Source organism: Fundulus heteroclitus, unplaced genomic scaffold, assembly GCF_011125445.2.
Source record: "Fundulus heteroclitus isolate FHET01 unplaced genomic scaffold, MU-UCD_Fhet_4.1 scaffold_539, whole genome shotgun sequence".
NCBI lineage: Eukaryota > Metazoa > Chordata > Actinopteri > Cyprinodontiformes > Fundulidae > Fundulus > Fundulus heteroclitus.
This window is the reverse complement of record NW_023396966.1, coordinates 68050-79970: the sequence shown is the minus strand read 5'-3', so window position 1 is coordinate 79970 and position 11921 is coordinate 68050. Positions and strand designations below refer to the sequence as shown.

The window sequence follows — 11921 nt, the reverse complement described above, 5'->3', positions numbered from 1 at the left end:
CTCACACCAATCAACTCTGAGTTCACATCTGAGCGATTGGCAGGTCTAGCTTCTACTTCACTGAACACCAACGTTCATACCGTATTCCCAGCACTATTCCAGTTTTTTCCCTCTTGGAATCACATTTTTTGCGTTTTTTTTTACACTGGATCTCAGGCCTTTCTTAATTATTTCCACAATTCGCTGGGAGATGCTAATAGCTGTTAGCCGCTTCCTTGTTTATCCTCTGCTGCACATGCGCAATGTTGTACTTCCGTTGTATTATTACATATACACAAAGGGCTTTATTTAATAACGAATGGGAAGAAAAACAAAGCGTAAAACGCCAAAAATAACAACTAATACGGCAGCAGGACTTGATAATCTTTCATAAAGACTTTGTCTGCAACCAGAGCGAGATACCGACTTTTAAATAAATAAAAAAACGTGGCCATGTACCTTTAAGAAATAAAAATCTCTTCCAAACTGTTCAAATTTTGTTAAAATTTAGGGCTTTTTATAGGCTGGATATTGGGTATTCACGCTGCACCTATTATGTGGAGTGTTCTTTGGGTTAGATCCACTATCAACGGTGACGGAGCAAAGCTCCAGAAGCTGAGAGCGACACCTTCTTGTTTTTGCAGCCGCTGGGGACAAGGAGCAAAGTGGGCTCCCCACCAGTCCCCACACTGGCGGTGTCTGGGCTTCGCTCCACGCTGCCTCTCTCAAGCCTTCTCTCTACCGCAGAAGACTGCAGACGCGGTGGCTCTGCCCTCTACCACACACACTGAACAATGGTTAGTTCAGTATAGTGAATCTAGTGTTTCCCTCTCCATAGGATTGAGTCTGCAAATCACAGTTGATTCCCCTCGCTCCACTATTGGCTGGCTGGTCACATCCACGGCTAATCACCAGTTGCTGGCTGGCCACACCAATGACCAATCACTGACCAGATGTCTGCTAGTAAAAGCACAGCTCTACTCGACAACCAACATATTACCTTCTGCCCCACCCATATAAAAAGTCTAGCTCCGTCACTGGGTTCAGCAGCTTCAGCAGAACCACCAGATTCCACATCAGCTTCATTCCACACGTCATAAGACCGCAAAAAATCCCAATACACCCCTTAACTAAAGACAGCCCAAACACTCAGCTCCACCAGACAAAGACATAAACTGTGCAGTTTATTTGTCTTTACCTGAAATGTGTTAAACTGACAGTGAAGGCTGTCTTTCTGTTGCAACTCCAGCGGAGCCTCCTGCAATTCAAGGGCCTCCTTCCTTTATCACTGCAACACTAATAACAATAAACACAATGAAAACAGAAAAGAAAGGAGAAACATTATGAATATAACTATCTGTCATTTGTCAGGAATGTAGTGGCACACCAAAAAAGACAAATGAGGTGTATTATTTTATGCTGGCTGTAGACCTCAGAGAGAGAGAGAAACAGACTAAATATAGTTTATTTCTTTTGTACCCTACACTTACTTTGAAATGCCAACCTTGGTTATCTTTCGACTGTTGCTTCCTTCAGCAAACAGTCATTCTCATGCTGCACCCTTCCTCTCAGGAGAATGGAATGTGAACTGGGAAAACAGATTTGACCACGTATGCAATCCAGTCGCAGCCATATGGAGAGGAAGACTCCTATGCCAAAGAATAATTACATTCAGGCCTGGTATCTGGTGTCAGGGTCGCACATCTAACAACAGAAAGAAACAAAACAAAAAAAAACCTTTTTAGAGCTTTTTAAAACCAAAAATAATCCCATCTGTTATTCAGTAAAACAATTCGATTGCAGTGCTGACAGAATGTTGAGAAAGTTTTGAAGCTTCCCGTGATGCATAAGGAATAGCTGTGGGCAAAGTTACGGGCCTGAATTATTTCAAGATGGCATATAATTTACTGAAACTAATTTAAAGGGAAGCAAGTTGAAAAGAAAAGAGCAGAATGAGTGTGGTGCTATGAGCAGACTCAGGGAGTCATTTTCAGGGCTTAGAGTAAACAAAAAAATCCCCAGCCTAAAACTTTTTTTTGTGGTGGTTCTAGGAATGAAATCTTAACACATTGTTGCTTTTGTCAATGTTTATTGAAAATGTTCTCTGAATGAGCAAACAGCTATTTATACACACGAGTTAACAAAAAAAGTCAGCTTTAGGTAACAATGACCTGAGGTTCCCATGTATTTAGACTAAAAGAAGCACACACTGGACACAAGCATTTTAGTAAATTAACATGCAATAATTGCAGAAATAGTATAATAAACCAAAGATTAGGAGTTTAAAGACCTCTACTGTTATTTCTGTCTCTTTGAATGTTCTGGATTAGAAACAAAGTCCCTCAAGAGATCCAGAGCACATCTTCTCATTTCTTTTACAGAACCAATTGTGACTCGGTTTGGAAGAAGCAAAACCTTCTTTAGCTGTTATATTGGAGGCTGTGGGTGTAGCAGGGGAAGGTCTGTTGGATCCATTAGTTTTGCACGGTTTATAGAAAGTGTGTGGTCCAGATGAGTGAAATATGCTAAATGTCCCAGACGATGTTCTATCTTGTTCAAGGGGCTGGGCTGGTGCAGAGGAGAAGGCAAATAGTCTATTTGCTGAACACAGTTCTAACAATTCTAGTTTGTTTTGGTTGATTTTGTTGAAGAAGCATTGTGGATACATGTACTGGATAAAAGCTTTCCTGCTCCTGAAGAAGAGGAGGTTTTGGTTGCAGAGGAGGAGGCTGTGGCTGTACTGTGTGTCTTAGATGGCCCTCTGGTTAATGCAGAATGAGCTTTAATGGCAGATGGCGTAAAAGAGTCTGAATCAAGTGAGACTTTAGTCAAAGCAGCTGTTCCAGTCGGCTTCTTTATCTTGTTTGCACATTGCATCTTCTTTTTATTTTCCAGCTCTTTCTGACAGGTCTGATATGCCGACAGATTATTTTGGATTTATTTATTTATTTTAAGTGGAGAATATATACAGATATAGTTGCCTGCAGCATGGCTCTGTGAGCCGTGTGCAGAGAAAACCCTTCCTAAGCATAAGTACTGTTTTCTGTTTAGAGAAAATTGCTAACCTTGAGATTTATGATCCTACTCCATTATAATTATGGTTCTGCTGGTCTCTAACTGGCATTCCTCTTTCCTTTTGTGTGCTTCCTTTGGTCAGAGCTGGAGAATGTGGTCAAAACTCTGCTGTGGCCCAAGATGGATTCTTCTCCTTTCTCCCCTCTTCCTCCTCTTCCTCATGGTTATTTTGATGGCGGTCACTCTGCCTCTCCCTCTGCCGCCTGCTCACATTGACCGGCGGTCATCCCGGGGCCTGAGCTCTGCAGAGGAATTCAAACCCAGGTCCAGGGTTGTAGAGCCCGCTGCGGTTGGCGGCTTCCAGCAGCCGAATCCTCACATCCGCAGCAGGACATGGAGACACGGCTCTGGGAAAGAGACGTCCACACGCTCAGCGCTACGTCAGCGTGCTGGTAGAGATGTTAAAAACAGAGTAAAAGCCAGAGGTGATGCTGACATTCACAAAAAGAAACAAAGAAGCCAAGGCATCGCTTCCAGAAGAAGAGGGACGGCTGACATATTCCTGGAAGCAAGTCATCAGCGCTCTCCCCTTTCTGACCTTACAGGGAACAACACAGAGCTGCAGCAGAGAAGTGAGCCAAGCAGCCACGCTGCTGGGGTGAAGCACACTGTACAGAAACACGAGCGTGACAAAGGAGCTGTTCCCACAGGAGAACGCAAGCCTTCTCCAGCACACGCCATAAAAAAAGGGAGGAGATCTGCACGCACAGAGGCAGGCAGAACTTGAACCAGGCTGCAGACAGACAAATGAAAGGCAGCCAAACAAGTGCAAAGCAAAACCAACATCACAGGACTTTGGGACGACACAAAAGCCCAAAGCCTCCTGGGAAAGCTGTCAGTGTGGGGAAGGAGGAAAAAGCCTCAAGTGATCTGACAAAGGACCATCATTTTTCCAAAGATGCTCCTGAAGTCAAGGAGCATCCTGTGTCACCGGACGGCAGAAAGGCGCCGTCCCAACTCGAAGCCACCTCTCGTAAGGATGATGACAGGAACTGGTGTCAGAGCTTTGGAGAGCACGACTTTTCAGACGATGACCAAAGAAGGGTCAGGGTAGGCGGAGACCTGCAGCATCTTCCCTGGCTCAGCAGGGATGACATAGAGAAGATGCAGCTCCTGACTGGTGGGGAAGTTGTCAGTAAGACCAGGGTGCCTGCACATGGACAGGTCCTCCAGGTGGCATTAGATCTTCCTTCACACCACCAGGTATTTCTCAATCTTTTTGGTATCACATTGAGGGGAACAGAGTGTAGCTCACCCCAAAATCTACTTTTTTTTTTGCAGATAAACTGTATAAACCGGGCGTACTTTGATGTTGCCGTGCATTTGCATGTGAACTTGTTTAGTTCTGCCATATTTGTCTCAAAACCGTCTTAGTGCTGCCCTCTTTGGGTTGAACGGCGGCTATAGCAATTTTGGTTTTTGGTTCAAATGAAACATGCTTTCATCACAATAGTCCTGCGTTTGGGGGGGGGGGGGTAAAAAAATCTATCTTACAGATACCCTGTGTGAAAAAGTGAATTAGTATTTATTCACGTTATCTTTGTTTGATATTAACATGTGTTTGATATGAAACGTTATTCCCGTAGAGAAAAGCACAGAAGAAATGTGTGAGTGGGGAAATACTGTTATATTGCACTCTACATGGTTTGTTCACTATACGTTTGGCTTTTTTGCAGTTCTGAAAAAGCGAGTTATGATGTACTAAACGGGATGTTTGAGCTGATATCTAAACATGTAAAATGGAACGTGTCTGCAGACAGCGCGCTGTCCCTCGTCCTGTTTGGCGCTGCATGTGATGAGCTTGTGTGTGCAGGAGCAGCTGGAACAACAGAACACGCCCTTTTTAACACAGCCTGGCCTGTTGTTTTCATCAGACTTTAATCATGTAGAAACTCTGAGGGCTGAGCTTAAGAAAGCATCAGAGAAGACCCAGGACTCTGGATGATGGAGAGAGATTGTGTATTCTCCAACAGCTTGAGCTGTGCTCTCCCGCTGCTTACTTCTTTTACGAGCGCTTGATGAAACAGAGGTGCTTTAAAGGCAGATGAAAAGACATCTTCCATGTTTGGAAGCAGCACAATCTGATAAGATCATTAGTATACTGTACGCAGTGCTTGAGAACCCCTAACTGCATATTGTTCTTGGGGCTTTTTACAGCCATGAGAAAACAAAAGAAATCCAGTTGGACTTCATTCGATTCAGATCTCATTTGAATAGGCCTTTGTGTTCAGTAAACCTCCAATGTGGCTGAAAAGTCTTTCAGCTAGCTTTTGTGATGGTTAGTCAGCCCAGTCTGTGGTTACAGCCTGTCTCCAGGCCTGCAACACGTTGGAAAAACCTGGAATTGCTATAATAATGTTAAATATTGTGATGACGCCATCATTTGTGGCTCACCCATATTTTCTCTACCCTTTTTTTAATCACTTGTTAGGAGCTTTCATATCACAGTGTGTCTGTCCTGCCGGCCAGAAATATTACTGGCAGGCATAGTATCAACACATGGCACTTGGGATATAAGCAAATCCAAATATTGCGTCCAAGCAGTCCATATAATAATAATATTCCACACCCCACCCTTCAGTGAGAAGCCTTAACAAAAGTTGTTTTCTGCTGTGATCCCAGGCTTTCCTTCTTTGGCAAAAGATGCAACACGTTTGGAAAGAGTGTGAGAAGGAGACGAAAAGTGTGTGTTTGGATCCAGAAATAAGTTTATCCAAAATAAAAAATATAGTTTTACCCAAAGTCACGGCAACTGACAGCCTTTCCTGGGCCAAAAATAATCAAGGAAGGGCCCCATGCGTGGTAATCTGTCGCTAGTAGATTAACTACTGTTTAGCTTGAAGGCCTCTTTTCCATATTTTGGACTTTTTAAAATTCCCCTGGTTAGAACAGTGTCCAGATGCCATTAAAAAACCTGTCATAATGTTGAGCATTGGAAATGAATCGAAGTGCAGACAAGAGGTTAGGGAGCTGCATGTTGAGGTGAGAAGTGGTTTATTAATAATGAAACAGCAGAACGTAGAAGCAGGCAGGTGAAACAAGGATCAGAAACACAATAAGGTGGAGACCAGAACAGAATGACTGTGGATGAGCTGGCTGAATAAATAGAGGAGGAGACCGAGGGAAAGGCAGATGGAACAATTAGTGTATGTGAAAGGTGTAATGGTAATTAAGCTGAGGGAGAGAGAGCAAGGACCTGACAGGGAGAGCCAGGAGGAGAGCGGAACCTAGCCTAGCAGGAAACATGCGGAATGAACAGATATGATGACATAAACTCACTGACTGAACTCAGGACAGATAGGCAGGAAAATAAGGAAATAACTTGAGTTTTAGGCCAACGTTTTTCTTCACAAATATGCCTATTTTGAAAAGATAAAATAAAATTCTGGCCCATAATTTGATATTTGAAGAGAACAGTTCTGGGACCCCCCTCTTCCACCATGGGCCAACTGTGTCCCGGTGTTATGCTTTAGAAAAACGTGAGAATTTGTTGATAATTATCTATATCAATCAATATATCTATTTTATCGATATGCTTCTTTTCTATATCGTCCAGCCCTAGGAGAAAATATGCCAACCTGGAATAAATAGATTACAGTTTTGATTGACTACGACATATGACGTCATTATATGAGTGTATGTCTATGTTCTCAGTAGAAACCCAACTAAAGTGTGAATTTATGTGTTGGTCTGTCACAGAACATCCCACAGCTGAAGGATTCACAGCAGCATGGAGCCGGACATAACACTACTCACAGCGAGCGCTGCCAGCGTGGGCTCTGCTCCTTGATCAAACGCCCTGAAGACTGGTTTGAAGTGTTTGCGTTCCACCTGGACAGAGTCCTCGGACTCAACAGAAGCCTGCCAGCGGTTCTCAGAACGTTCCACAATAACATTCTGCCCTATAGATACATTGACGGCAACCCGAGACCTGTGGTTTGGTGGGATCCTGACATTCAGCATCTTGATGACAGAGACAGTGACCAGAACTCCGTGCCTCTAGGCTGGGTCCAGTACCAGAAGCTGTTACGGGCCAGGTGTGGGAACCAAACAGGCCTGAGTACAGAGCCGTGTGTGGGAGTTCTGCACGCAGAGTGGGGGCGACTGGCTCTGTTTGACTTCCTATTACAAGTAAGAGAAGAGTCTTCTTTTTTTAGTATTCTTTTTCTTCTTCTGCTAGTTACAGCGCTTTGTAAGAGTATTCATACCTGCTAAACTTTTGCACATTTGGTCGTGTCACAACCACTAACTTTAACGTGTTGTATTGGGATTTTGTGTGACAGACCAACCCAAATCAGTGCATCACTGTGATGGGGAACATAAACAGCACATGGTTCTTAAATCTTTTAGTTAATAATCTGCTAAATGTGGCCTATGTTTACATTCAGCCCCCTTCAGAAGTCACCTCTTTAATGGAGTCCAGTTGTGTGCTGTTCTGTTTCGGGTCTCAGGGGTTTGTTACAGAACATTAGAGAACAGCCAGTGTCATGAAGATCAAGGAACCCTGCGGACAGGCCAGGGAGAACGTTCTGGTGCAGTTTAAAGCAGGGTGGGGTTCTAAAACAATTTCTCAACCTTTGAACAACTCCCAGAGTTCTGTTCAATCAATCATCTGAACATAGGGAGAGGATAGGCCATCTGCAGACTTACCAAGACATGGCAGTGCACCTGAACTGACAGGCTGGGAAAGGGGAGGATTGATCAGAGAAGCAGTCAAGGAGGTTGTGATAACTCTGGAGGAGCTGCAGAGATCCACAGGTCAGGTGGAACAATCTGTCCACAGGGCAACTATTAGACATGCACTGCACACCTCTGACCTTTACGGAAGAGTGGCAGGAAGAAACTCAGTTCTTGTTTGGAGCATTAAAAATGTGAGAAGTTCATGGTGTCTCAGCAGTTTTGCAAAGCGCTGTAATTCACCACATGCACAAATACATTGTTATCTTTGAAAAAACCTGAAAACACCTCATTAAATTGAAGTGTTTTCAGCTTATTGAAGGGTTAACCCAAACTTGGTGATAGGCTGGAGTCCCTCTTGAAACCAGATACTTCATAGTTTACCGTCCTTGTTTTAAATTTTATGTCTCCCGCAGAAGCTCTAAATAAATTTTATATTAAAAATGTTTTTAACATCTGCTGTGCAGTACTAGGTCAGAGCAACAATGGCACACATAAAAAACAGACCAAAAAACAGTAAAAGCTGAATAAAATGTTCTACAAAGTTGTAAAAAAAATGAAACCACAAGAAACCAACTCATGTTGTGTATAAACCCACAGAAAATAAGTGAGTTTTTAAAAACAGCAACAGAAAAAGCAAGTGTGATGTTTAAGGCCAACTTGTTCATCATTTTGGAACCAAGGTGTCACAATCCTAAGATGTTTGGTCATTTAGTAGTTTTTAGGGTTCTTGGATTGTGCATCTTTCAGCTGAGGGAAAGATCTGAAGGTCCAACACCAGATGGGAAAGCAAACGGCCTTTGGAGAATCTGCTTGTTCTTAAAAGTCCATAAAAGACTGGAACCAACTCGGTACTGAATAAAAAAAATAAATAGGATTATACAAGGAAACAAAATAATGTATTTTAAGAAACCAACTACAATATGATTAACTCTTCTTAAGATGTTTTTTCATCTAGATTAATGATTATGTGTTTTATGATTACCACTGTATGTATGTTTTTAACTGTGGATTATAGATGGTATTTCATCAAAATAATCTTAAATGAACTATTCTCATTCTCTCAGCACGAGCATATTGTTTAGCTTGAATTTTCCTTATTATGTGCCACAGGGACTGCAGATGGAAATTAGCTAAGAAGCTGCAGTATATCTTTTTTTTGCTAGTTATATGTTTTTCTGTACCTTGATCAAATTTACAGAAAAACAATTCTTTGGCACACAGGAAGCCATTGGAGAGAAGACTAAACAGGTGAGATATGCTTGTGTTTGTGTGTACGGGTTAAACACTGAGCAGCAGCACTCTAAACACGTTGAAGGCGTGAAAGAGAGGCCTGACTGATTCCAACAGAAAGTGTGTTGCAAAAGTCTAGTCGAGTTATGATTATAGCATGGATTATTATGTCCGGGTCATATGCTGACAAGTCTAGTTTTATGCAACCTGGTGTGACAGTCGTGTGCTTGTGTAACCAACACTTAATAGAATTGCAGTGATCAGCACATTTGCATAGGACAGCGAGTCAAACCTGATGGTATTTCTAAAGTCCCTTTCAGTCCCATGATCAGCCTTGAGATGCATTTCTTAATAAAAGTAATAAAAAGAAGGAGGAACTGCTCAGCGTCAGTCAGCATGTTTTATGTAAATTGCTCTTACAGTGGGAACACAGACAACACCCTGGACAGTTCAAAACATGATCCTGAAACATGCCTATAAACTCATTGGTCCTGCAGAAATGAATACTAGGATGCAGGGTTTCTATCACGGTAATGGGTTGTGTCATTATGTTATGGCAGATCAGTTCTGGCAAAGTGATCACGGAGTTGACGTTTACAGCTTTACCACATGTATTTCCTACAGAACCAAGATTTTTACCATATTTTTCCAGTCCAGTATGTTCCCGTGACAGACAGAGGCTGAAAGCTCCTCAGCATATAACAGAGCGACTTAGCTGGAATATGTTCCACTTCACTGTTATCTGCTAAATGTTACTCTCTGTTTTGGATGAATGAATAGGACGTGTCTAAACATGTCGCAGGAAATAAAGTTTACGTTAAAACAGGCTATTTCACCTCTCTGCTACCTTTAACTGTTGTCACCATTACCTGGTAGCGTTCAGGGATGATGCATTCACTGATGAAAAAAAAGATCACTCTGCCAGGCAGTTCTCTCTGCCTCTCCCGATTTCCATCGATGTCCATGCATTTTCAACAGAACAAAGTAGAACCAGATTCCACACACAAGGTGTGACTGACCTGGCCTGCTTTGCATGGAGTTCTTTACGGTTGCACGCCTTCAGACATAGTTATAAGAAAGATGGGTCAAAATGAAACCTAAAATGTTAACTACTGTTGTACCCTAGTTACTGTGAGAAGCAAAGTAGTCACTTTGCTACTTTGTTTGTTGGAACGTGTTGCAGGTTTGAAATGAGGGAGGAACTCTCATACAAACACGATTTGTGTTTGTAGTAGTTTATTATTAGTTCAGTGTGTTCACCACTGTTAGATTCTGCTCGTTGGACCAACCTTTGGAAAACAATCGCGTCTTGCACTCAGCCTTTTACCTCACGTTTTCCTGCCTGTTTACCCTCCGATGCTGATCCTATACCCTACACCCACTCCTAGGCACTCTTCCTCTGACAACAGAAAGACCACATTCTGTTTTTAGCATCATTGCTTCATCATCTACAGTTTAGACAATGACCACTAACCTCTCCTCTTATGTGTTCAGTTAGATCCAAACCAGGAGACCAGAAGACCTACATTATCTCAATTGTCTCTCAATAAACCTGTTAAACTGTTATTCTGTGTACGTAACTGTTCCCTGCACCAGAGTTGTTCATTCAACAAACAGCTCTAGATAGTTATTCTGTGCACACCCCCATGCCATGACACAATACACATTTTATGTCATCATTAAGGTTAATGTAATTATGCTAAATAAGGGTGTTTAACTTTGGCTAAAAGAACATGGTTTTGCCTGCTGTGATGCAGCCCAAGTTATAACGAATCTGTGTGTGTGTGTGTGTGTGTGTGTGTGTGTGTGTGTGTGTGTGTGTGTGTGTGTGTGTGTGTGTTGGAGCCTCAAGTTTGTTAGGTCATTGTGCTGTGTGTATATCTATTCTGTCATTTACATAAATCTCACAAGAAATTACCCCTTTCTCCCAGCTTTAATGCCTTAACAGTAACTAACCTATGTTTATTTGTGTTTTTCTGTTGAAACTTTAACAAAGCTTTCCACAGTTTGCACACCATGTTCCCAGAACACCAGTAATTCAAGACAGAAACATACAAATAACCTGAAAAGGAAACTAAACATTTAACATACCCTGAACCATTGGCAATCCCTTAATGAGGAACATTAAGCGGGGATGGGGAAGTAAATGTCTGTAAATACACAGCCTATTCAAGGTCTACCCAGCCTCTTGCCCATTGACCATTAGAGATAGGTACCAGCGCCCCGTGACCCAGCAAGGATAAGTAGGTATAGACAATGGATGGATGGATGGATTTTTATGCATTTCTATGTCCTAAATAAAGAGAAAAGCTTGAATGAAAAAAGCAGGTACCTGGAAGCTTAGAATGTAGATAAAAGTAGACTGTGTCCGGTGCATATTTCTGAACTCAGGCATAAGTACATAGTACAACATAAGGTAAACAGGTCAAAAGTTGAGATACCAAAGTCTACATCTCCCATTTTAATTGATAAGTGAATACTTATCTGATAATTTGTCCAGTTAGGAGGGAGAGAGATTGCTGGTTCACTGCAGGGCAAAACACAACAAACAACCATGCACACACAAAGTCATACCTAAGGGTGATTTAGACAGACCAAACAACCTAACATGCCTGTATAGGACTGTGGGAGAAAGCATTTGAAGCGAACCCACCCTTGCAGAGGGGGAACAGGCCAACTCTATCCAGATAGGCCTTTGCAGGGAGTTGAACCGAGGACCTTTTTGTTGCAATTTAACAATACTACTGACTGCACCATCATGCAGCCCACGGTTGTCAGAAATTGATAAAATTGTCTTTGTGGCCCTTTTTGATTATTTTTTGTCATTGTACAGCACTTTACAGGAAACAAGTTGCACCAAAGTGATAGTAGTTCAAAAGAAAAAGACAAACACATAGACAAGACATTAATACAATATTTCATTGGTTTAAAAATAAAATGAATGTTAACATTAAAAT

General features: G+C 42.1%; 1 protein-coding gene across 2 annotated transcripts in view; it reads left to right on the top strand.

The window, feature by feature from the left end:
- The first annotated feature begins 3782 nt into the window (after window positions 1–3782).
- The window catches only part of LOC105918855 (golgi associated kinase 1A), a 28193-nt gene continuing 20054 nt past the window's right edge, over window positions 3783–11921 (top strand). The window contains exons 1-3 of one of the 2 annotated variants that reach the window (XM_021311424.2): window positions 3783–4257; window positions 6754–7185; window positions 8956–8982. In XM_021311424.2, coding sequence (XP_021167099.2) covers window positions 3802–4257; window positions 6754–7185; window positions 8956–8982 — 915 coding nt within the window. In that variant the 5' untranslated portion in view covers window positions 3783–3801. The remainder of the gene's footprint in view (window positions 4258–6753; window positions 7186–8955; window positions 8983–11921) is intronic. The other variant, XM_012854015.3, reaches the window with a different exon arrangement.